This window comes from Gracilinanus agilis, chromosome 3 (genome assembly GCF_016433145.1).
Source record: "Gracilinanus agilis isolate LMUSP501 chromosome 3, AgileGrace, whole genome shotgun sequence".
NCBI classification, from domain to species: domain Eukaryota; kingdom Metazoa; phylum Chordata; class Mammalia; order Didelphimorphia; family Didelphidae; genus Gracilinanus; species Gracilinanus agilis.
In genome coordinates, this window is record NC_058132.1 from 671,312,543 (window position 1) to 671,340,216 (window position 27,674).

Sequence of the window (27,674 nt, forward strand, 5' to 3'; positions counted from 1 at the left end):
TGAACAAGGGAAATCAAAGAAGGCTTTACAGAGGAGGTGGTACTTGAGATGAGCCTTAATTAAAAATTAGGATTCTGAGAAGTAGAGATGAAGAAATATATTTCCATGGATGAAGCTCAATTTGAGTGAATGCATGGAAGAAATGGTTAGAGTATGGAATTTGAGGAAGAGTTAGTAATTAAGTTTGGGTGGAATAGATGTTTGTTAGGAGACTTAATATGAAATGAGATTAGAAAAGTAGGTTGGTGTTTACTTAGTACCTCCTGGGCTAAAATGTCAGAATAAGGCATGTAACCTTAGCAATAATCTAGTTAGACCAATGTCAAATTGTACTTAAAAATGTAATAAATTCATTTAAAAAAATTAAATTAAATTGTGAATGAGAATGAGAACTGGATCAGTGCAGAAAGTCTGGATCACTGAATGGTTCTATTTCAGATTTACTCATGGTTGCCATCTAAGTGTCATCTACAAATGCTCTCAATTGGCAAGGACATCAAATATCTGTGACCTGAGGCGAGTTCTCTCTTTCAGACTCTTCATTATGATGACGTTTGTTTTAATTTTTTTGGTAACTTTTTAGAGATGGTTATCAATCAGAGTCAATGTCATTGTTTGTGTCCATTTGGTACTTTTTTCAACCAATAGTTGCTTAAACAGGTTGAGTTGGAACTGTATCATCTTTTTGTTTTTCCTTGTAATACTTTGTTGTGGGTTCTAGCTTTTTCTATAAGCTTTATTTTGTTAAAAAAAATGTTAACCCTTAACCTTCTGTTCAAGTATCAATTCTAAGATGGAAGAATTAGAAAGGGCTAAGAAATTGGGTTAAGTGACTTGCCCAAAGTCATATAGCTAGGAAATGTTTGAGGCCAGATTTAACCCAAGTCCATTCTTTTACAAGTCTGATGCTCTACTCATTGAGCTACCTAGCTGACCCTCCTTTAAGCTGTCAATGATCAGAGTGAACACAGAGAATTGGTTCTGAAATGATTCCCAGATTGATAACTAGGCATTTCCTGTGTTTAGATATAGTCAGTTGCATTCTTTGATGCTTGGCATAATCAGATACTTAAAGATTCTCTTCCCCAAGTATTTATAATATTCACTTATAAGGTTTTAAAATAGCCTACAAGTATCCTTTCTTAGCCAGCCAGTGAGTATAAACATATAGTTGCCACCTTGGGCTAGGGGATCTCATTAATTTCTTCATAGAATTTTTCAGCATGCCTGTGTTGATCAACAAGCATTTATTGAGTGTTTACTGCATGCCAGGCACTGTTCTAGGTGCTGGGGACACAAAAGCCAAAATGAAACAGTCCTTGGCTTCAGGGAGTTTACATTCCCTTGCAGAAAACAACATGCTTGTATGCATACACATATAAACATACACATTTATATTATATACACATATATGCATATATACATGTATGTATATACAAAATAGGTACTTGATGGGTGAATGGGGGACACTAGCAATTGGAAGAATCACATAGGACCTAGGTGGCATCTGAACTGAGCTTTGAGACATTCTGAAAGACTGTTAGGAGGAAGGATGTTGGATTTGGAGTTAAAAGACTTGGGTTTGAATCCCAGCTACTTCCTATCTGTAGCCATGTAACCATGGACAAGCTGTTCCATTTCTCTTGGTCTTAGCTATCACATCTCTAAAGTGAGGGGGATGAACTACATTCCTTCCTGCCTATGAGTTTCATCTCTATCCAAAAGTTATCACTTGTGACTTTCAGCGCCATCTTTTCGTTTAGGTTTACTGTGAATTTAGCAAGATAAGACAGCTGAAATTATGTTTTTGGAGGAGGCCTTTGGATAGACAATGGGTAGACAATGAAACCAACTCTTCAAACTCCAACTAAATAAGCCATTCTTCCATTTAGCCCAGGGGATCCTAATATCCTTTGTGTCATGGACTCTATTTGGCCATCTGATGAACCCTATAGACCCCTTTTTAGAATAGAGCTTTTAGACACATAAAATGAAATACATTGGATTACCAAGGAGACCAATCCTCTGCCATATAGTTCTCCAAATGTATTCAAGGGGGCAGCTAGGTGGCTCAGTGGATGGAGAGCTGGACCTAGAAATGGGAGATCCTGGGTTTAAATATGACCGTGGAAATTTCCTAGCTGTGTGACTGAGCAAATCACTTAGCCCTCATTGCCTAGAACTTACCACTCTTCTTCCAAGGAACTAATACTTTGTATTCCTTTTTGCCTTCATAGCCCCACCTTCTAGTACAGTGTCTTACACACATAAGGAGACAATATTGGATAGAGTGGATCTAAAACAGAAAGTAAGAATGTGGATAGTTAAATTTCTATTTGTAGAAGTTCTAAGAACTATGGGATTCTGAGTACCCTTTGTTGATGCCCCCTGCCCTTCTTTCCATCACTCTCACTGTCATTGTGGAAGCAGAAGGGGGCTGCAGAGGATGGAGAGCCATGCTCTAATTTTATCTGTTTCATGAGTTACGATAACTAACATAGCCCAAGCACTGAGTAATCTAATTGGTGATGAGTCTCTCTGTGCCTTCCTTGGCTCCTCCTCAGAGAGCAGACAAAGGCTGTTGCCAAGGCTTTACTGAAGGCTTGGCAGAACTTGCCAGGGCTTAAGCTCTGCTGCCACCGCCTTGGAAAGCCCAGGGTCACCTCTACAGAGGGAGATCCATAGGAATGGGCCTTAGCCTAGGAATATAATAAGCATTTATAGCATTCTTCTCATGGAAAAGTAATCCTGCATTCTAAATGACTTAATAAGAAACCTTTAAGAACTGTCAGAAGAAGCACTCCCTGTGAGGGGATGCCTGATTGTCTCCTACTGTTTAATATGGATTCTCTTCTCCCCTTCATCCCAATTCTGCATTGAATTAGGGGTATTTGTAGATATCGCCTATCCTCTGTTAAAAGATTGTCAGCCACATGACTATAGTAACTCTGCCTGATTTCAGTTTTCTATTTCCAGTACCTTTCACAAAGTAGGAACTTCTGATAAATGATTGTTAAATCAAAATAGACCAAAGAAGCCCTGCCCAAATGGAAACTAATTTCTGCTGGCTCCTGGTCCAAGGTCTCCACAGAATCTAAGATTTAAGAGGGAACTTAGAGGCTAGCTAGTCCCACCCATATCTAACCTCTACAGTACCAGTGATATGGTACCAGTGACTGGGCACTGAAAGTCAAAGACTGCAAATTCCATTCTTAGTCTGGGAAAATTCCATTGTTTCAAGAATTGAATATGTTAATACAAAATCCAAAAATGTCCACAGCATTGGAAGTACCTGTTTTTAAGGAATAAACACACCATTTGGGTTTTTGTATGTGGAATAAACAAGATCTAGAAGTAGGTCAATGGTCTCTTTTTATTCTACCCTGGTCAGACAACAAACTGAAGGACCACGTCCAGATCTGGGCACTGTGGTTTAAGGAGGATATTGATTAGATGGAGAGTAGCCAAAGGAGGTCGTCCATGATGGTAAAAGGGTTAAATCCATGTCCTATGAGGATTAGTCAAAGGAACTGGGAATATTTAACCTGGAGAAGAGAGGACTTTGGGAATGAGGTACCTAAGGTGTGTGTGTGTGTGGGGGGGTATTTTTCCTTTTTGCCTTCATAGCCCCACCTTCTAGTACAGTGTCTTACACACATAAGGAGACAATATTGGATAGAGTGGATATAATGATAGCAGCCCATGCATATTGAAAGATTTATTAAATGAGAAAAGAAGGAAATTTGTTTTATTTAACCCCAGAAGGCAAAAAAAAATAGGACCAATGAAGATTTCAGGTAAAGATGGCCCTGTAAAAGGGGCAGGAAAGCCCAACTCTGCCATTTTGACTCCATTGATGTCATTTAGAAGAGCATCAGATTGAACAATGACCAAAAAATCCAAAGAATGAGTGAATGAAAAAGCCTTTACACGCACACACACACACACACACACACACAGTATATGTGTGTATGTATATATGTGTATATATATGTATATATTACTACATATATACATATACAAACACACACATATATAAATCCATGTGTGTGCACAGTGAGCAAAGTGCTCACTATAAGCCAGAGATGGAGTTAAATGCTGAGAATATAAATAGAACCAAGCAAGACATTCCTTGTCCTCAAGGAGCTTACATCCCAGTGAAGGAAGACAATCCACAAAGAGGAGCAGGAAAGTGGGGGCAGAGGTTGAAAATGGCTGGGAAGTGACATGGTGGCCCAATTCTGGTCAAGATCAGGCACAGGCTTCCTTATCACAGCTTAGTGTCACAAGGTGGAGGCCAAGATTCTGATGAGAAGATGAAAGGGATGGTTGGAACGAAGGTAGTATGGTTTGAGAATGCCCAGGAAAAGATAGTCCAAGTTATCACAGGTAATAAAGGTCAGGGGGCAGGTAAGATGACTCAGTGGATTCAGACCTAGAGACAGGACCTAGAAACAGGAAGTCCTGGATTCAAATCTTGCCTCAGACACTTCTTAACTGTGTGACCCTGGGCAAGTCACTTAACACCAATCACTTATTCCTTACCACTCTTCTGCCTTGGATATAGACAGTATTGATCTTATGACAGAAGATAAGGGTTTAAAAAAAGAAGAAACTGTGTCACCCAGCAATGAAAGGGAATAAGAAACAGTAGAAGTTTTAAAACACATCCAAATGAGTCACATGCTAACCAGAAACTTTCCTGAGACATGTTTCAGGAAAAATCATTTTCACCTGACACTGCAAAGATAGTCCATTTACTACCAACCACAGAGTCCCCCAAATTAGGAAATAAGATATAGAGGACAGAGTGCTGAGTTAGACTCTTATCCATTCTCTGTTTTTTATTGTAACTTTTATTGTAACTTTTTTTTAAGCTGTGCAGTTTTCATCTCTATAAAACATGTGTGATTGGGGGGGGGGGGAGTGGGGAGAGAAGAACTGGCCCTATCTGCCTCATGGAATTGGAGCATAGATTTAAAATGAGAAGGGACTTTAGAGATAATTTAGCTTCATTTCTTGATTTTATAGATGAAGAAGCTGACAGCCAGAGGTGAGGTGATTTGCCCAAGGTCACACAGGTAGTAAGTGGCTAATTTGAACCTAAGACTTCTTTCCATGAGTTATTGGATGAGAATGTTGAAGGAATTTGGGAGACTTTTTGAATTAGGGCAGCATTATGACTTTGCTGGTCTTATGGATTTGTGTGGATTCTATTTGGAACCTATTCCTTATACATCCTCTATACACTCAGCTGTATGAAGGTCCTAATGAATGGTGACAGAACCTGGCAAGAATCCTCAGCTCCACCTCTACCACAACCTCTATCAGTGAATGCCCAAGACTTATCCTGGTCCTATTCTTGGACCTGATCCTTGGATTCAGCTATGGTGACCATATTTTTCCTTTTCATTCAAGATCTGGTGGCCATATTTAACCTTTGGACTCAAGTTTGTGAAAGGGAATTCTTTATTCTCTTTGTCTATTTTGAGTTAATCAATCTAAGAAACCCCTACTTAATACTTTGTTATCAAGTAAGAGAATTCACAAGTCACTTACTTGGAGAGCTCCACCCTTTTAATCCAATCAATCAGAAACTTGTAAATCTTTTGATAAGAGTTGACACCTTCAGAGGATGAGAGGTGGATCCCACAGACACTGCCCCCGGGCAGTGCTAGGCAATTTGGAAGCTGTGATTGGTCCTTGTGAAGAGGGGAAGGGACAGGAAAGGACTATAAAAAGTCCTGAACTTCTTCAGCAGGGGTCTCCAGCTTGAGGTCTCTGGCTTGAATCTTGGGCTTGAAGCTTAGGCTGGTGACCTGCCTCTTGAAGGTGACTTTGGACTTGGACCTCGGCTTTGACTTGAGACCTTGGCTCTTGGACTTTTTCTTGGGTGAGTGAGTAGCTGGCATTCCTTTTTTGGCTTCTGGAGAGATTAGTTCTGGAGAGGCCTTCCCCTCTTGGAGGAGACCATGTGGGTAGAACACCGGGTCTTCTGTTTGAGGATTAACAAGCTGGGCAAGTTGATCACTAGAGCAATATTTAGTGTGATAGGTTAGACATCTTCTCTACCCTCTTTTTGCATTTTTCTACTTTCACTCTTTCCACCTCTTTGTAAATAAAGCTACTAAAAGTCATTTTGGCTTGAGCTATAATATTTTTAAACTGGCAAGCACAATATTAATTCAGAATTCTCATATATTTAATCAAACTCTTAATTTAATTCCTTACAAGTTCTGGTGTCTATATTTGATCATTGGATTCAAGTTATGGTGACCATATTTGACCCTTGGATTCAAGTTCTAATGGCCATATTTGACTAGAGACAGTTCAAGAGACACATATATCTTTATCTATTTCTATACATATCTATATATATCGATTGGTAGATAGATGATTGAAAGATAGATAGATAGATAGATAGACAGATTTTTGTGTATACGAGGGATATGGGTTTATGATTTCAGTGGTGAGGAGAACTCCCAGTAAGGAAACATTGTCTGCTGATCCAGATATGGAATTCAATGTAACTTTCATAGAATCATAGCTCTGGAATTTTAAGGAGCCTCAGAGGACATCTGGTCCAACCTCTTCATTCAGGGGTAGGATTTGTACCCAGGTATTCTCTGCTCCAAGACCAGCTTTTTCTCCCCTATGACCCACTGCTTTAAATGACAAAATAATGGGAAGGCAAGGAGTGAGAGAAAATACATTTACTAAGCATCTATAGGCACTCTCTTTACAAATATGTCTTTTGGTCCAGATCCAAATTCTGGTACTTCCTCTTACTACCTCTGTACCTTTAGGCAAGTCACAGTCTCTCTGGACCTCAGTTAGAAAATAAGGAAGTTGGATTGATGGCTTTGGAGAACTCTTTTAGCTCTAAATTTCAGGGTCTTGGTAATACAAATTGCGTGATATACGGTGATAGTAACTCAGATTTTGCTGAGGAATAAAGGAACTATGGGCTAGAATTCAGGACATTGCTTCATTTGGTCAAACCACCACTTCTTAGATGCATTGAAGGCAGCCCAGGATCAGAAGCCCAAGGATACAAGGAAGGGCACTGTCCCCTAGTCTGTGTTCCCTTCTATCAGCCTGTCCCTGGGAAGCCATCCTGGAGCTATACCTGGAAATTGCTTCCATAGGTGCTGTAACACTTTATTATCACTAGCCATAGATATTGAAAAGTCCCTCAAAGCTAAGTTCTCATTACTAAAGTCCTTGGCACAATCAAATGATTCAAAATGAGAAATGGATACTGTTTTGTCAATGACCCTAAAGGAAGTACTTCGCCATCTGCTTTGTTGCCACAACCCAAAGGTCCCAGGACCCTCCCATCTCACCCAAGGCTGAAACCATCCAAATGTTTTGTCTCCCTCATTAGAATGTGAACCCCTCAAAAACAGGGACTTTCTTACATTTCTGTGTTTATCCTTAGTGCTTTAGCACACGGTAAATGCTTAATAAATATTTTTAAATGGATTCATTTCATTTGTTTTTGTTAATTGTTAATATTATCGTGTGGTTTAGCCACCACCCTTTTAAAATCAAATGATCACATCCTCCTGCCAAGCTTCTGAGCTTTTCCTGTTAAGCACATGGGTCTATTCTCAGGAGGATTAGACTAAGTGAAGCATATTCCCAAAGGTCCATCAGAATCGTATTATGACTTTGAAGAGCAAATAGCAATAATCTTCAATGATCTGTTTCTTTTGTTTATTCTTGTCCTCACTCCTCTCCCTTAGCACAACAGTTGAGGGCCTATTTGAGGAGCATTATTCTTTAGGACTTTTCCCAAAGTTATGAACTGATGATAAATTTAGTGGATGGAAAGTTCCTTAAAGGCAGAGGCAGGTTCATTTTGGTATATTCATCCCCTGCACCTTGCATAGTGCCTGGCACATAATAGGCTTTAATAAATGCTTCTTAGGCGGTTGATTGATTAGCAATACATATAGCTGGCTGATTGATTGCAGTGAAAGTGAGAGGCCTACATCCATCTAATCCAAGTCAAGGAGCAATGAATTGCAGCCATTCAAAAGTGAGATGGACCATCTGGAGAGGTAGAGGGCTCTATCTCGAGGAAGGTCTTCAACCAAAGGATGGATGCCCCCTTGCCAGGTCTGACCTAGAGGGAATTGTTGTTCAAGTCCAGCTTGGTTGAAAAGACCTCGGAGGTATAAGGTTAAAATTAATATCCAATAACTCCACATATTATAGTTGATACAATTTATTAATAATCACTTGAAGTAGGGGAAATAAAAAGACAAAGGTAAGAAGTTTTTCTGGACTGAGTTAGTGGGAGAAGAGCATGAGAGAGGGCAGTTACAGAAACTTTATCTCCAAAACATAAGGACGTAAGTTGAGGACAAAAGTAGAATTCTGGGAAACAGAGTCCTAGGGTGCAAAATTCTAATTACACAGAGGTTCCTTCCAGCACTGATCTTCTGGGAGACTAAAGACAGATTGGCACTCAAGTATTGAACTGTGCAAGCAATCCAAGAAAAATGGCCCAGGTGAAAGAGAAAGGAAGCTTTTATTATGTTTCCCCTTTATTATTCCCAAATTTGCCAAAAGAAAGAAGAATTCACTGTCCCACAAGAGGATTTTTAGAACACAATGGTCTGGATCCATGGCTTCACTAAGGCAACTGAGTAAGAAGGAGTTATGATAGGGGTGAGCAGAGGATAGAATATTGGACTTAGAGTCAAGAGGATTTGAGTTCAAATCCTGGCTCTTACCCTTACTAGCTTAATTCCCCACTTGTTTGACAATTCACTTAATCTTTCTCAGACCCAATTATCTCCTCTGTAAAATGGGAATAATAATAGCACCTAAATCTCAAGATTGCTTGAGGATAAAATGAGATCTTTTGTAAAGTTCTTAACAAACCTTAAAGCACTATATAAATGCTAGTCATTAAGTTAACTTGATTAAAGACTAGAGCCTTAGGCAGGCAAATGTCTTCACACAAATAATCATTTTACCAACAGACCTAAGATCATACCTCCTCCCCACCTCTTTCCTTGGCTTGAAATGTCTGTTCTTCTGGCCCCCCAGCAGCTCCTGCCTCCATCCTAGTCCCTTGAATTTGGTCATTCCCCCTGTCTCAAAAAAAAAAAAAATAAAATAAATTCTCTTAACTCCTGACCTTTCCCACTTTTCCCTTAACCATTGTGATTCTCCTAATTGCAAGTCTATGTGGACATCCTATCTGAAGCTTTTCTAACTTGTAATGACCAACCAGAGGCTCTAAATTCCTCCTTAGAGCAGGGATTCTTCACCTGGGACCCATGAACTTCTCTTCCTATTTGATCATGGTATTTCACCATAACTTGTTTCCTTTGTGATCTTCATGATCTTTTACATTTTATTTTATGCATTAAAAAAAACCCTCTGATTCTGAAGAAGACTCTGTAGGATTCATCAGGTTTCCCAGAAAGAAGATAGTCATCGAGCAGAAGTCCCCAAAGCCCATTCTTTCCATTGTACCATGATCTGACTCAATGGCAGATTTTGGATTTGATTGATGGCAATGGGATCTCACCAATCAATGCAATAACGAATCCAGGCAAGAAATGAACACACAAGGGCCACACCAGCAACAATCCATGTTCATATAAAGCTTTAGGATCATTCCAGCCCGGTGAGTTAAAAGTCGAAATAGGACCATCCCTTTTGAGAGCTGATAGAGTCAAGGTCCATTTTGTCATACCTTTCAGGCAGGAATGTCAATGAGAAGAGAGAAGCAATGGAGAAATCTGGGAGGGGTTCCATAGACTGATGTATCCCCCATGGCCAGATGATGAGGGAAGGGCTGAAAGTCTACTGACTATTCACATTTTCCCACTGACAACGTGACACCAATTTGGTGTGTCATGCTCTTAACTGGAGGTCCCATTTCTGGTTGGGGTTGATGGAAGACTTAATGGCGCGCCCAAGTAGTCTATTCAGCCTCAGAAGTACCATTTTTCTCAGGCTCTCAACCACACTGGGGAATCACGAGATAAAAGAAACCAGTGAATACAGGATAATATTATCTTTCCAGGGTTTTACTGCTTTGCTGCCATTTGTGGGAAGTTTAATTACGCAAACTTAGGTGGGATTTTTCTGGCCCTGATTTATCTCTGGCTGGTGCGAAGGGAGGGAGCTGACATCAGAGCAGGCCTCCTTTCCCCCTGGATTTTCAAAGTGCCTTTCCAATCCCATTCCTGGCTTTTATAACTGCTGAATGGCATTTTCTCTTCAGTAAATCAAAACAGCAGGGATGATTTTACATCCATCACTTTTGATTTCTGTAATGAAAAAAACGAACCCATGGCCCACTGATGGAGAATGCTTCAAGCTCCCTAAATTTTTATGTTATGTGCACCAATGAATTCAGGCTTTCAAAGCCCGACAGCAGAAACAAAAGTCGTTTTTCTCACCTAGTCTTTTTCATATGGCATATAATTGGACCCCTTTATATTTGAAAAAAAAGCAGCTTAGAATAGTGGATAGAGTATTGGATTTGGACTAGGGAAATATTGGTTCAAGTCCCACCTCAGATGGTTACTGGTTATATAATCATGGGCATGTCAATTAGCCTCAGTTTTCTCATCTGTAAAATGGAATTAATTTCTTCTAATTCCCTAATAGGGTTACTATGAAGAAAATATCTTGCAAACCTTAAATCACTGTCAGAATGTAATATACACACACACACACACATATATACATATATATATATATTTATTGATTCTTTTTTTAAAAAATCATTATTTTCATTTCCCAGGGACTTGTCCTATCAATAGAATCCTCCTAACAAATTAGTACAAACAAAACAAATTGATGCAATGCAAATAATTACAATTTAGAGGGATAGGAACTGGACAAGGGAATTCCTTCTTTCATTTAAAGTGGGCATCTCTTCTACAACGTATCACCTTTCAGAGATTCCTAGAATCATTGAGAAGTAAAGTCACTTGTCACATAGATGTCAGAGGCAGAAATAGAACACAAGACCTCCTGGTTTATAGAATGGCTATCTACAACGCCACACTGCCTCGGGTATAAATATAAATTATATTTCCTACAACAACAATTCTTTTCTTATCCGATTCTCATCTCAACTTACTGTCTAATGTTGGTGCTTATATGATATAGTTACTGTTGGCTAAATTCTCTAGGCTGTCTATTCAACTGGTTATCATAGTGTGTACAGTAGATATTACTCATCCAGTTGTTTTTTCCCCCAGTAGATGGGCTAAACTGTTTGAGTGGTTATAGATTTCAGCCCATGAACTATGAAATGTGATAGCGCTAGATGCAATCAGCTTAAAATCACCTGCAAAGAGGGCCATGGGAAGCTCTTCTTTTATTTGAATTCTATAATAGATCTCCTCCATGACCGTGGCTAGCACCTTTGGGGAGTATACATCTCTCTGATTTATCTCTTTTATTTTTTGATGATCAGAGTTTCACTGAACAAGGTTATCTCTGTTACATTTTTCAGGGAATCATGTTAGCTTGATGCATGAATGGGAGATACTTTGGATTTCCTGAGAAATGTATGAGTAAAAAAGATGAGCTAGTCCTGGGGCAAGAAAGAAGGAGATTTAACAGCCAGCTCAGGCACTCCATTGGTACGCTAGCAATGTCAAAAAAAAAAATCAAGGTAGGCTTTTGGCATATTGGATCTCCTTGTGGCAAACTTATGGAAGGACACAGACAACATGCCCACAGGATGTGCAGGTATGGCTGGCTGGCTGACAATATGAGCCAGTGGAGGGAATACCTAAAGTTCTACTGGGGTATCCTTTGCTATAAAACATCTTTCCCATATACCTCTGTATCCCACTACCACAAACCATGGAGCCACTTGTCCATATGACCATCTGCATCATGGCCTTAAATATATCCTTCCATGTTTTTTTCTTTTGCATTTCTCTTTTAATATTCTTTCTAGATATACAGATTGTTTCTAAAAATACATCTTTATTGAAATCTTGAGAGAAGGCACACTATAAATCAAATCTTACTACTCAATAGGAACAGAAAGCATTTAGTTGAATTTGGCATAAATGAAAGAAAAATAGCCATAGCTTAATCAAGATGCAGGCTACAGAAGATGAGGGGCCATTTTTCAGCTGGTAGAAATCTATGAAGTTTTCCTTTACATAAATGGCTTTTGACAGCTAGCCTTTATAATAAAACAATATAAAACCAGGCAACTGACATCAAGGCTAGTTTTTATAGGTCCTTGTGAGCTAAAAGGTTCTTGGTTACCACCTGTGCCATTTTGAAAATCATAAACTCTGTGCCTCAGTTTACTCTTTTATGAAATATGATGGTTGCCTTGAGTTTTTAACTTTAACTTTATCTTTAACTTTAAATTTATCATGCTTTGATCCATTTGGGTGTCCTGTCAATAGTTCTGTTCCATGGAAAACAGAAAAGAATAAATGTTGGTGCCTATATTTTTTGAGGCAAAGATGGATTCTATTGAAAGTACAGAGTCCTTAAGCCTTGAATCATGGTCATTGGGAAAAGGTATCTTGAGGAAGGTAAAACTCCACTTTGATTAGATGATAATAGGGATAAAGAATAAGGGAAAGAAAGGGACAGTTGTTTGGTAATAATTGATCTCAGTTTCATTATTATAAACACAAGATTCAGAGAGACAGAATTAAGTTGATGTTGGGATGTAAGCAATATTTCATTGTCTATACGATCTACAGCATTAATAATGGAGAATACAGAATCTGAGGATTGGAAGGGACCCAGTGGCCATCTGAGATGAGTCCATCTCCTATCTGACCCAGAGTGGCCTCTACAACATTCTCAAATAGTGGTCATCTAACCTCTTTGGGAGGACCTCCAATGAGGGTGAATCCATGGTCTCCCAATGTGGCCCATTTCCCTTTTGGACAGCACAAACTCTGAGGAAGTTTCTTCTGAGAAACAATCTTGATTAGTCTTTTTACAAGTCTTTTTTACTCATTACTCCTGGTTCTTCACTCTGGGGCCAAACAGAACATGTCTAATAGTTTTTCCACACAATAGCCCTTCAATTGCATCATGTTCTCTTCGATGGAGCATCTTTTCTCCAGAGAACAGAAAAGCAGGAAAACGAGAAAAATGGAGATTGGAGATCACATGGCAGAATATAAATTGTGATCAAAATTAAAAAATGGATTTAATTTTTTAAAAAGAAACATAATAGTAAGCATTCAAATTCTCTACTTTTAATGTTAGTCTTTTTGGGAGGGAGACAAATTATTCTGGTGGGGGAGCAACTCTTCTGAACTTACTGGTGACATATTTGCATTCATGTTCAGAGATCATAGATAAATCAATAAACAAATGGATTAGTGAGTATAACTTCAACAGAAATCTAAATTTCAGTGAGGATTAAATCAGCCTATCAACAAACATTTATTAAGCACTTACTTTGTGGTTAGCATTGTGCTATATGCTGAAAATAGAGACTAGAGTGAAACCAACCCTGCCCAGTTGGGGGGAAGGAAGGGAGGGACATGTCTATAAATGCGTCAAAGGTTATAGTCTTTGACTTTATGAAACTCAGCTTAATTCCCTTAAAGTTACACCTCAATTGGAACCCCCAAAGAGCACGTATTCTCCAGATAAATGACCTACTTTATTCACCCAAATTGGTCTTGTATCTCATTTATGCTTCTTTCAAAGAATGAAATCCACTGTCAACAGAATGGCAAATTTCACAATTGAAGACATTGATAAAGGTGAACTACAGTCCCTGGAAGGAATTTCTGACCACTTACGAGAATGCTTCAAAAGATACAAATGAGGGAGGATTGTAGCCTTTTTGGGGTGTTTCTCAAATTATCTTGCTTTTATAGATCTATTAACATGTTGAATTATCCCATAAACTGTGGAGGTCAGAGACTAATTTTGGTTCATCTTTGTATGTTTAGCATCTAACCTAGTGCCTGGCTCCCCTCAAAATACTTCAGAAATGTTTGTCATTGGGGCAGCTAGGTGGCTCAGGGAATTGAGAACTGGGTCCAGAGACAGGAGGTCCTAGGTTCAAATCCAGCCTCAGACACTTCCTGGCTGGGTGACCCTGGGCAAGTCACCTAAACCCCATTGCCTACCCTTACCACTCTTCTGCCTTGGAACCAATACACAGTATTGATTCTAAAATGGAAGGTGAGGGTTTTGAAAACAAAAGAAAAATTTGTCAAATTATTGAGTTGAAGAGCCAAATCTGGTGTGTTCACTCAAAAAAAAAAAAAAAAAAAAGAAAAAAGGATCCCATGACTCTTTCCACCTTGCCCATGGAAAAAGAAACAGTGGTCTGAAGGAAAGGATATAACACTCTTGTTGTCACTTTTATCCATCACATAGGGACAGAGAGAGTTAGGGGCTCCAAAGGAAAGCATCTGGATGCTCATATCGGACCCTCAGCAAGCTGGGTCTGCATATCCAAGGAATGAGTGAAGTTATTTCTATTTCTAAATAAAGAGCCACTTCATACTCCACCATTTTAATCGCATCATTGATTCCCATTTATATTTTAAAAACCACCATCACCAAAATCTCCAACAGTCAGTCCAGAGGAAGGCCCCAAAGCACTGATTATATAGCAGAGAAGGAAGCTCTGTATCAATTCCAGACCCCTTTACAGAAGGAAAATTCAGAGATGCCCATTTCTTTAACTTCATGATTCCCATCCCAAGTAAAGCTATGCATCTACACCCACATATCTATGTTTGGATATCACCTTGGGAGCAAACAATCCTAACACCAGCTTTAAGATTTGGGCCTGATCTAGGGCTGAAAGCACTGCTAATATTAAAAAAATGGATTTTGGGCAGCTCGGTAGCTCAGTGGATTGAGAGCCAGGCCTAGAGACGGGAGGTCCTGGGTTCAAATCCAGCCTCAGACACTTTCCAGCTGTGTGACCCTGGGCAAGTCACTTGACCCCCATTGCCCACCCTTACCACTCTTCCACCTATAAGTCAATACACAAAAGTTAAGGGTTTAAAATTTTAAAAAATGAATTTTTACTGATTTTACTTTTATAACACTTAAATTTCCTTTCCCAGAAAGCTATCCCAAGTAAATAATTTCAAAACAAAGCAAAAAAAGTGGAGGGGGAAGGAAACTAGTAAAATGGGTCAATATCTTCAAAAGTTGATTTAAAAAATCCAACAAATTATTTTAAAAATTCTTGTCTGGCCCAGGCAGGGCTGCTGAACATAAACTAGATACAGAACACGGAACCTCATTTTGTTCCTGGGTCAGTAGGGTTCCTCTGATGGGTCCATGTTGGCTCTTTGTCCTAACCAGAGGAGAGGCTTGGGGCTGAAATGGAGAGAGCTGAGCACATGATGGATTGGGTTTTCCAATAGTATGGCAGGAGGTAGAGATTTGCCTCAATATCAATACTTAAAAAGGAACTGGCTGGCCCCCAAGAAGAAATAGAAGGCAGGACAGACGTGGGGTGCTATTGGTATAAAACATGCCACACAATGTTAAACTTTTAAAGATTCATAGGCTAATGTAATCATTTCCCCTCCTTATTTTTTCTCTAAGACTTGGCTCTTGGGGATGATATTAAAGCAAAAGATAGCAGTGAAAATTGGAACAATGCTACCGGATGGTGCCGTTGCCAGTGGTCATCTCTAAGCCTCTTTGGAGCAGAGAATATAGTCAGAAAGCAGAGAATTCTGGGTGCTTTTCTCTAGGTACTGACCAAGGACCTGTTTTCCAGGCCCCAAAGTCAAATGAGATACTTCAGAACAAATAACTAGTAGAGAATGAATTATCTGATCTGCTTACTGAAAAAAAAGAAGAGAGAAGAAAGCTGTGCCTTTGGCTCGGGTTTTGATCCAGGAAAACTTTGCCACTCTCTTTTTCTTTGAACTAATTAAAAAAGGGGTTCTTAACCTGGAATCCATGGGTGCCTGTGCATAGATTTCTGGGGGTTCATGAACCTGAGTAGAAAAATAATGACATCTTTATTTTCATTAGTCTTTAGCTTAAATTTAGCAATTCCTTCTATAATAAATTTTAAAGCAAAACATTATTCTGAGGAGGGGTCTGTCACATGTACACATGTCCATCAGGCACAGACACAAGCAAATATACAGACCCTAAAATGGTCTGATAAAGGCAACTGGTCAGGAAAGATGAAGCAAAGTGGAGTCCAAAATACTCATCCCAGCCATTTCTTTTCATTTCTCCTACAAATAAGTATCTTTTATTTTAAGTTAAAAACAAATTTCAGATAGCTTAATCAAATATCTAAGGAGCTTTTCAAAAAAAAATTAACCCCTCAAAAATTTTTATCATATGGTCAAACTTCCTAACCTTAATTGGTAGAGCTGTCATTCAAAAACAAATTATGGCAAAAAAAGCAGAAACCAATTCATCCTCCAGCCCTGGCTCCTCTCTTTTGAAGAAGCTGCTGAATTCTCTTCTTGGGTGAATCCCAGATGTCTGACCTTCATTCTTCAGGTATGGGACTAAATTGTATCTACTAATATTCTGCAAATAGCCTCTTGGGAATGGTCTTAAGGAGATACTTTGGAGAAATAAAAAAAATTCTAAATCCACATTGCTGTCTCATCTGGTCCACCTAAAATATCCTTTAGCATCCTCTTAATGAAGCAGGAAAATGGAGGCCAGGCAAGATGATGCTCATTTCCCAAAATGTCACATGAAATAGGAATTTTTTTAAAAAGGTTACTTTATTCTTACATAATTCATTGGGATTTCATCCATCTTTTTTGTCTTAACAGTTGAAAGTCATTGAGCCCAGGATTTGTGATTCAAATACACACAAAAGAATCAACATAAAAATGTACCAATAATATGGCCTTTTAGAGAACTATGTGTTCAGTTAGAGAAGTTCCATTGGAGTGTCTTTTTTTTTTTTTTTTGGTTGGCATTCTTAAATTCTTCTTGATCTACAAAAATGTAAGTAGCTGCCTGGGGAGAGAAATAGATCTATATCTCATGAAAATCATTGACTTACGTATCTGTAGAATGGTTGGACGAGATGACCTCCAAGTCCTTTCTAGCTCTATATCCTTGGCCATATAACTAGGTAGCATAAAATTATCTCTCCATTAAGTCATCAGAGTGTGGACAGGGACTCCAGGGTCTCCAAGGCTATGTTAATGAAGCCCAAACTCATAAAGGTTCCACTCAGGCTAAAAAGTCTGAGTGTAATCCTAGTAAGTTACCAACTGTGTTTGGTCATCTAAGTGAGTTTCAGAGAGGCTCACTACCAGAAATCTGGTCATTAGATGAAACTTTAACTTTTGTAGGGGTTTGTGTGGTGGGTGGGGAAGGACAAAACCTCATGAAACCTTTTTACCAAGGCACCGAAGAGATTGTGATCTGCACCAATGAGGGATATGCCCAACAATGATCAAATTACGGCTCTTGGAAGAAGAAATCGTCTGTCTTATTTTCTCTAGTAACTAATTTGGATATCGGTAATATGAATTATCTACTATTTATAAAAATCTATCCTATTGACATGCCTATATTTGCAAGAATGTTCATTGGGAGTTTAAAAGGCTGGAAATTGATAAAACATTCCTAAGAATTATTGTTTGTCCTTCATTTTCAAAGACGACCAAGGGGACTCATCAGTGATGAAACACTAAAACCATAGGAGAAAGTCTGAATGTGTGCAAGTATGGGATAAAATCTCCCAGCTCCTGCTACCAGTGTCTCTCACTTAAGGAACCAGAGGCCTTCAGGTAATAGGGCCTCTTCCCCCAGGAAGAATGTTCCTGTGAAAGCTAGAGATTTGCTTATTTCAGTAGCCATAATTATAGATGTGTTAAAGTACAGCCAGAAAGACATAGAGGTGATTGTAGAAAAATCAAAATAAGAAGTTAAAGAAAAACAAATGCAAATTCAAGAACTGGAAGACAAATATGAAAAATTGCAAGTGAAATATTTAGAGATGGGGGAAATTGTGGAAGAATATGAAGGGATAACAACTCAGCTGATGGTGAATGTTAAGAAACAGGAGGTTAAAAGACTGAAATGCCTGAAATCCAGAAGCTTTTGGTAGAAAAACAACAAATTACAACAGAGTTTAACTCCCTGGGAAAATCTTTCTCTGACCTCTTCAGACAACTAGAAAAAACAGGAGATTTTAGGAAACTGAAAGAATGAAGAAACATTGAAGAAATAAATTGAAGATTATCTCCTCAGAATTGAAAAGGAAGAGTGGAGTTATGAAGCATTAAAGACTCATGTGGAAGAGAAGTTAAACCCTGGAAACAAAGAAATTGTCCAGGTCTGGAGCAAAGTGAAAGCTGAGACTGGTTTTGCAAGCAAATTTATGAAAGAACAAACGAGAATCCAGTTACTAGACAAAAGCTTAGGATAAAAAACTAAAGAAAATGTTGGATTGACCAAAATCTGAGATGACTTTATTTCAAAGATGGAAAAGATATGATGGGAATTTTTAATTATTCCACTTTTTGTTGGCTATAACTGTTGTCCTTTGTATTCAAAGAGGACCAAAATGGCAGCACTATGATGGGGTCAATGTATAGTGTGTCCAACTGTGGCTAAGAAGACCACTATGAATTTGGAAGGTTCTACCATAGGCTGGGTACAAAGAGCCCATTTGATCATTTGGTATGGAGAAGTCTCTAAATTTGCTCATCTCATGTTTCTTTTGAGCTCTCATAGAGTACAGCACTTTCATTGATACAGCCATGCCATGCTGACTGGTCCTGTGCCACTGTCTCCCATGTCTCACAACCTATACCAAAGTTCTTAAGAGCGACCTTTATAGGACCCTAATTTTTCTTCCTGAGACTTCTGTGTGAACTCTTCCTTTGTGCAAGTTTTCTCTAAAAGTCTTTTAACAAAATATGCATTTGGCATTAGAATGTGGGCGGCCCATCAGAGTTGCTCTCTCTGAAGTATAGATCGAATGCTTGGTAGTTCTGCTCAGTGTCTGGTACCTTAGCTTGCTAGGTGATCTTCAGAGTCTTCCTAAGACAATTCAAATGGAAGCAATTCAATTTCCTGGCATGGTGCTGGTATATGGTCTGGGTTTTACAGCCATACAACAGTGAGGACAGCACAACGGCTCTGTAGATCTTCAGCCTGGTAGGCAGCCTAATACATCTTTTCACCTTCCTTCAGAACCTCCACTGAGCTAACTGGCAATGTGTGTGCCAACTTCATCATCTATGTGGACATCTCTGGAAAGTATGTTGCTGAGACAAGTGAACTAATCTACAGCACTCAAAATTTCTGCATTTGCTATAACTGATGGTTCCATGGATGGATGGTGTAGTGCTGGTTAGTGGAGAACCTTTCTTTTCTTGGTGTTAATTGTCAAACCAAATGAGCACAAATGGCAGAGAATGGATCCATGCTCTATTGCATCTCAGCCTCAGAGGCTGCATTGATTGCATGACCCTTTGCAACCAAAAGGTTGAGCACCAACTCTCCCTACACTTTAGTCTTGGCTTGTAGACTTTTTGAGTCAAATAATTTACCATCAGTATAATAGCTAACTTTGATGCTGTTTTCAACCTTGTTAAAGCCATCCAATAAACTGCTGGAAACATCATGCTTAAAAGCATAGGAATAAGCACACAGGACTGCTTCACCCCATTGGTGACAGGGAAAGCTCAAAAATATCATCCATTATCTAGAACTGTGCAAGCATGCCATCGTGAAGCTGCCATATAGTACCGATAAACTTCTCCAGGCAAGCCATGATCTTCCACAAGCCCTCCTGACTGACAGTATATTGAAGATCTTGGTCAGATTGATGACTGTTATGTAGTCTTCTATTCTGGTCCTGGCATTTCTCCTGGAGTTGTTGGGCAGCAAATGCCATATTGACTCTTCCTTGGCCCTTTCTGAAACTATTGGGTAGATGGCCATCTTCCAAGTTTAGGATCATCCTATTAAGAAGGTTTCTGGCAAGAATCTTGTTGGCAATTGACTAAGAGAAAGAATCCCCACCTTGTGTGGCCTGATTGTCACAGGACAACCCATTTCTTTTTTCCTTGATAGAGATGTACAATGGAGGCATCCTTGATCTCCTGGGGGGGATAACCTCCTCTTGCTACATAACTTGGAAGATTTCAGTCAGTTTTTGTATGAGCAATGAATCCCCTGCCTTGTAATTCTCTGCTGAAATAGAATCAGCACCAGGGGCTTTGCCACATGAGAGGAGCCTGATGGCATGAAAATCTCTTCAGTTGGGAGTTTAGCTAGAGAGGGATTGACTTCAGCCTGAGACATATGGTCAAGGGTTTCAGCATTAATGATGGCTGGGAGAGGACACCATGGAAGTGTACAACCCATCTCTCCAGGACTATGTCCTAATCACTGATCAGTGTAGCTCCATCAAGGTCGAGTAGTTGAGATGCACCCTAAGTCTTTGCTGCCTCACAACTAATCTCTTTACACTGAAAAAAATTGAAGAATGTACTCACACAGTGATTGGCACAATGATATAGCCAGGCCTGAAGGAAGAGAAGTACCTATGGAAGGCCATGTCCAATGAAGCTTTTTTTCTCAGTTCTTAAAAAGCAAGAGAGTTCTACTAGAATCTCAAGATGAAGAATGATAGTGATAGTTACGATGGGCTTGAATGTGATAAGTACAAAAATGAGCCCATTGGGCAGACCTCCATACCATTCTATATTAAAAGTGTACTTTATGTACCTCTGGAAGGCTTTTCTCTCTTCCTCAAATAAAACACTGGTAGGATGACCTTAAGACATTAAAAGTGCCAATTGCTGATAATGTAACACTAAGCAATGATGGTTCTTCTGCTGTGATTAACATTGTCAATGAACAGGAGTGTGATCATGACGGGAATGACTGTGATTTGGATGACTACAATGGGACAAACCATAATGGTGGTGGCTCTAATAGGACTGTCTATGATGGGAATGACCTTAAAGGTCATTGCTAAGTCATAGTTGTTTTCCAAAATTCAGGCAAATTAACTTTTTAATGGGTAAAAAAATGGCATTGCAATTTGCAGCATGAAATGGGGCCAATTACAAATCTTCTATTAAAGTACAGTGAAGCTCCTGAGCTTCACCAATTGGAACTGGTTTGCTCAGGGCCATGTCTTGGCCATAAGCACACTCTCTTACATTCAACTCATCTATTCTTTTACAACAGGACTCTTCCTCCCTGACAATAGATGTATTTTTACGAAGAACATCAAGGTTGCAAGTATCTTGCCTGTTCACATCTATTAAATTTATAGTCCATTCGAAATGTCAAAAAGGTTAATAGTAGCTTTTCAGTACTATGAATCACTTGCATGCTGAAGATTAAATCAGACATTTCCTATGTACATGTGTGTGTCTGCGTGTATGCATGTGCATGCATGTGCACATTTTTTAAAGACTAGACTTTGGGGAAACTTCATTATTTCTTTTTAGGAAGGACAGTTTTGTCACAGAATGATTTAAGCTGATTTCCTCACTCAGCTCTTGCACATTATTAGTGGGGCAGGCACCGTTCCAAAGCAATCCTTCTTTATATATAGTGTACAAAACCCCCCACTGTTGTAATCCCAACACACATACACATATACATGAACCTCTTCTTCTGGGATAGGTGGTAACAACAGTTAATCGCTTCATTTTTTAGAGGAATTGTAAACAAGGCAAGCAAATAGCACATGGAGGCCAGCAGGAAGGCTTCTGGTCTGAGGCTCTTTCCTTTTTCTAGGTCTCTCTCTCATCCGTGTCTGTGGATTTGGAGTCAGAAGGGTTAGGTTTGAATCCAAAGGTGGGTCACTCTGTGTGGGTCGCCTTAATGTCTCTACGTTTCCATTGTGAGGATCCTAATATGTGCATGTAGTGTATTGTCATGGATATAGTACTGGAATTGGCATCAGAGCACCTGGGTTCAAATCTTGTCTCTGCCCGTTTCTTTAGTCACGAGCGTGACAGCATGATGAAGCACAATGAGTCCTGTGTTGGAGTCAGATGACTTTGGCTCAAAATCTTGTTCTGCTACTTCTTTCCTGCATAATGCTCGGTAGGTTGCTTAATTTCCCTTGGTCTCAGTTTACTCATGTGTAAAATGAGAGAATGGGAACATCTCATTTCCAAGGTATCACCCAATGCAAGGAAGTTTGACTTATGAATTATTATGTATTTACATCTATATTTTATTCTTACAGCTATATAGTCCCACCTCATCCATGAATCTTTCCTCTGATTAGGCCAGTTCATGACCTGTTACTGGCTGTGTGATCCTGAGAAAATCACTTAACCTCTCTATGACTTAGTTTCTTCATCCCAACATTGGACTTGACAACTTAGAGGGTCCCTTGTAGCTCTAAATCTTATGATTCTGTGCTCTTAACTTTAGGATCTCCTAGTTTCTAGATTGCCATTTAGCACTTGACATTTCCAAGCTCTCTCCCTCCTCCCTTCTGTACTGTTGTAAGGAAAACCAATCAAGCCAAACCAAATGGGAAATTTGGAATCTCTTCTACGTATTACCCTTCTGGGTGTGGGCAGCCTCTTTGGGCATCAGTTTCCTCATCTATAAAATGAGGGAGTTGGCCGTACTGCTTTCTAAGAACTCTTCCCACTCTAAATCTTATGAAGCCATCTTCTATTTATTGATAGTTTATTCTTGGAATACTCCTCCTAAGATTCAACCCATCAGGGTCAAGGGCCATTGCTTATTCTTTCTTGTATTTCTTTCAGAGTGCCACCCATGATGCAAGCAACATTAATAACGATTGAACTGAGGGCTTTGGGAATCCATGTTGACTCTTTCTAAGCAATGGGATGCTCTTTGGGGAATCATTGCACCAAAAGCTGAAATACATGGTTTCTGACTCTTTCTGAGCAATGGGATGCCTTTTGGGGAATCATTGCACCAAAACCTAAAGGTTTTCATGGAAGGTTTTCAGCCACTCCTCACCACGAATGACGAAGCAAATGTTCAAAGAAGGACAGCCAGAGGAATAAGTGATGGAACCTCCTGGCTAGCCATTATGGAATGTTCATGTTTGTTCATAACTTCAAGGGATATACTTGGCAAGTGGTTATTCTCTGAATGTTCATAAAGAAGACAGGATGGAAAGTGTGAGACCCAACCGTGCTTCTGACTTGTTCACAAGGCACAGACTGTGCAAGGGCTGATTTTCCTGAAAAAAAAATTGCTTTTGCTGTTTTGATGGCAAACTGTCAAAATTTCAAAGGCCACCTACGGTGACAGAGAAAGAGCTTTTACAGAATTTTAAGAGGCTTCTTCTCCACCTTGATCTGTGCATGGAACCTCCACTGAGATTCAAGGAATTTTGTTCAGATGACTCAAGCTTTAAGAATCAGTGGAGATAGGGGGTAGCTAGGGGGCTCAGTGGAATGAGAGTCAGGACTAGAGATGGGAGGTCCTGGGTTCAAATCTAACCTCATATATTTCTAGCTGTGTAACCCTGGGCAAGTCACTTAGCCCCCCATTGCCTATCTCTTCAGCCTTGGAACCAATCTACAGTACTAATTCTAAGACAGAAGGCAAGGATTTAAGGGGAAAAAAGAAGTCTATACTTGGCATTTCAGAGTTGGATAGGGACCTCATAGTCATCTAGCCAGTCTGCACACCAAAGGAATCACTACTTTAACATATACAGGAAATGGTCATCCACTCTCTAGATGGTCCATTCATTCCACTACTAGACAGCACTTAGGACAATTTTCCTGATGTGAAATCTAAATTTTTCTCTTTACAACTCCCATAGGGGTGAGGCTGAACCTCACAAACAAAACCAGTGCTTGGGAGTTGGGGGAAAGGCAGCACCTATCATGGGATTGCAGTAAGAGATAAAGTCATTGAAAAGCAGAAAGGGTCAAGGAGGGCTTAATAAAGTGGGATGATTGCTAATCCTCTTGCTGGATGAACAACATAACTTTGGGACTAGATGGCCAAGGACCACTTGTGGGCTGTCAGCAGCAACAAGCAATCTCATCTTGGAGTGCAAATCCTATCTCAAGCTACACCTTGATGGTCCGTGAGACTTGAAGAGCTCAAGCAGTCACAGAAGGAGAAGCAGGTTCAGGGTCCCTCTGGCCACCCTGCAGCATTTGGAGGCACGACATCCACGTTCCCACTTCAGATCATTTATTTCCTCTTGTGGGATTCTTGTGATCAAATTTCACATCCCCAATCAAGTCAGTGTTCTAAGATGCATCCAACGTGCCCATTATCTACGATGCAGTTTCCTCTTTGAAAGGTGAGACAGAATAAATAAGTCATTATCTGGTACTGATTTTTAGTGTCTTCATAACACTCTAGTTGTGCCTTTTTTCTGTCTGGACCATCTAAATCCCTGGCGCCATCTTTAGAAGCACCAGGTAGGTGGGCTGGCAGAGATTTCTTCATTGGGGAGAGGCTGGCCCTGAAGGAAGTCATTATCACCTCCAGGATGAGAGACGGGGACAGGGAAGACATCCTCCCCCTTTCTAAGTCCAGACCTCCATGGGCACCATGGATTCTTTTGTTCCCACAGAAGGCAGCAAGTTTTCTTCAGACAAGAAATAAAAAGGAAATTGCACGAGGAATCCGCGGATCTTTTTTAATTCTTCCTCTGCTCGTCCGGGCTCCTCCTTTGCTAATATTGGCTTGGTAATGAACTCCCGGAGCTGGATGAGATTATGTACCTCATCGTTGGGAAGGCACCGGAACACCTGGCAGAACCAGACAAATGAATCATCACAAGGCATTGCCAAGGAAAGAGCAGCAGCCACATTTTATGGCAAATATTCAGTTGGGACAGTTGGCTTTTATGCAGAGCCTATTAGTTTTGTGGGGTACACAGATCTATCAAAACAAAGAACATTCTGAAGAGCATTAGGAGATGGGTGACACTGTTCATCTTCCGTGCCACAGTGCCGTATAGCTTTGGAAGTGGCCGCTCGAGAGCCCTGCTTGATCTATGGAACTCATAAGGCTAGGTCTACCTGTTCAATACAAAGCAGGACGAATCTGAGGGCTGGGAATGGGAAGTACTCGCCATGATTCATGGAACTGGAAGATGCCAGAGTGAAGGGGGCTTCGGTGGTTATTAAATACAACGCTTTCATTTTATAAATGAGGAAACCAAGATCCTCAGGGAGGAGTGTGTTAGCAAATGCTTAATTACCAGTTATTTGTGGGGGAAAAAATGTACCTATGACACATTGGATTTGGAGTCAGGAAGATCTGAGTTCAAATACTGTGTTAGACACTTTATAGCTTGTGAGGCTCTGGCAAACCTCAGTTTCTTTATATATAAAGTAAGGCTATCTCATAGGTTTAATGTGAAGATTGAGTGAGATAACATACATTAAGTTCTTTTTAAACCTTAAAGGGTTTGTCAATGCTAATAATTAGAAATAAATAATAATATATTTTAGAATACATAATAAATAGTAATAAACTACTATTGCTACTACTAATTCATGGCTCAGACCAGTAATTAAAATGAAAACATCTAACTTGATAGCAAAAAGTAAATAATGGTATAAGATTGAAAGCTGAATGTAGATGGTCAACTTAATTCTGGGCTAAATGTAAGACAGAGTTAAATGTCATTTTCTATGTAAAAGAATTCTAAGATTCACTAAGAATCATAAGATTATACCACTGGAAGGGGCTTTAGGGACAACAGAGATCCAAGGGCCCTCAAATGCCAGATTCCCCTCCGTAGCTATAACAAGTCTAGCTCTGTGTGGTGGCAATCACAAATCTTTGGTGGCAAAAAATTTGCTTCCTCAGGAGGAACCCCCCGTCTTTGCTACATGTTTCTAACTGCTAGAAAACTTTTCTTTATAGGAAAAATGGCTTGAAGTTGAAGGAAAGATAGTTTTCAGTGAAATAGAAGGATAAGGTAATATAATAATATCTCATGATAATATAATAGTACATATTTTATAACATTACAATATATATTTTATAATAATAGAATTTGCCAAAAAAGCAAATGGATTGACTAACAATGGAATGAGAGGTGCCATAACATAGCGGGTAGAGAGTTGATCTTAGAATTGGAGTTCTGGATTCAAGGGCAGCCTTTGACACATTAGAGATGTGACCCTAAGAAAGTCCATTAACTTCCCAGTGTCTGAGGCAGTTTTCTAAGAATATAAGTTATTGATAGGTTGTTGGCGGAAATCAATGGAATTTCCATCCTGAAACTAATGATAATGATGATAGGATATAAGTAATGGAAAAGGTGGCATTACCATTACTAGAAGTGGCCAAAACAATGACATGGGGCTGTGTCATAAAGGGAATAATTGTTCAGAGAGCTGTGTGCCAGGCATTGTGTTAAAAGTTTCTACAAATATTATCTCATAAAATCCTCACTACAGCCCTATTATTTTTCCACTTTGACATCTGAGAAAATTGAGGTAGACCGAATTTAAGTGACTTGCCTAGAGTCACATAGCTTGTAAGTGTTTGAAGTTGGATTTGAGCCTAGGTATTCCTGATAGCAGGACATATCACCATCATCATCTTCATCATTATCATCATCATCATCATCACTTTTTTTTTAAATATAAAAGGATTTATTTAAAGAACAAACAAATCTCTCAGGGTCACAACTAAAGTACCAGAAAATAATAACTGATGTCCAGAATGTTGGCCCTGAGGCTTTGTGAGATCAACATCATAATGGCCATCATCATCATCACACAAATAAATGGAAAATTATAGGGCATATATTTATATATGATAATAATGATAAGACATCATGGTATAGTCACTAGAGTATTGACCTTGAAGTCCGGAAGACTTGGGCTCAGGTCCTGCATCTGATCCAAACTGGCTGTGTGACTCTGAACAAGTCACTGAATCCCTTAGCACCCTGATTGTAAAAATGGTGTCCAATGTATTGGCTCAGGGAACTTTCACATTTAAGACTTCCTTGTCTTATGAAATCACAGGACTGATTCCTATCCAATAGTATTCATAAAAATAATTATTATTATCGCAGAAGACGTTGTCACATTAAGTAGTGAACTCCCAATTTCTAGAAGCTTTCAAACAGGACCTGAATTCTCATCCATTAAGGACACTGTGCAGGGGTTTCTGTAGTTCAATGGTAGGACATTGAACTACAGAAACTCCAAGATTCCTTCGATCAATGAAAAGGTCTGATTCTTTCAAAGTCATCAATCTTAGGTAGCTAAAACCAGGTCTTTTATGGAGACAGGTGGCTATTTTGGTTTGAAAGCCATTTGTTAACAAATAAAAAAGTTTGCATAAACAAAATGAATTGAGCAAGTTTGAAGCTGAAATAAAACCATACTTTTCTCGCCCTTGAGGATCTTCCTTGTTCCCCCCATAAGGAATTTTTAATGGGAAAATGGGAAAACAATGAATTTCACCTTGTCATATATGGTAGCATTCCGAGCTGCTGTTGAGATCCACACCTCTTTGAAGAATTTGTCACTCACAGGATCTAGAATCTCTGCGATTGATTCTGAAAGATAGCCAAGAACGACCCTGCCAAACAAGAAAAATGTAAGGTTAACTGATTGGTGGTAAAGGCATTTTTCCCTTTTCCCTTTTCCCTTTTCCCTTTTCCCTTTCTCTCTCTCTCTCTCTCTCTCTCTCTCTCTCTCTCTCTCTCTCTCTCTCTCTCTCTCTCTCTCTCTGTCTCACTACTATATAAGATTGAA

General features: G+C 39.4%; 1 protein-coding gene across 1 annotated transcript in view; it reads right to left on the bottom strand.

The window, feature by feature from the left end:
• Positions 1-24,121: 24,121 nt before the first annotated feature.
• PLD1 (phospholipase D1) overlaps positions 24,122-27,674 on the bottom strand; it is a 153,532-nt gene continuing 149,979 nt past the window's right edge. The window contains exons 22-23 of the mRNA XM_044669553.1: positions 27,381-27,498; positions 24,122-24,695 (exon numbers count right to left, since the gene is read on the bottom strand). Of these exons, the coding sequence (XP_044525488.1) occupies positions 24,471-24,695; positions 27,381-27,498 (343 nt within the window). The 3' untranslated portion in view covers positions 24,122-24,470. The remainder of the gene's footprint in view (positions 24,696-27,380; positions 27,499-27,674) is intronic.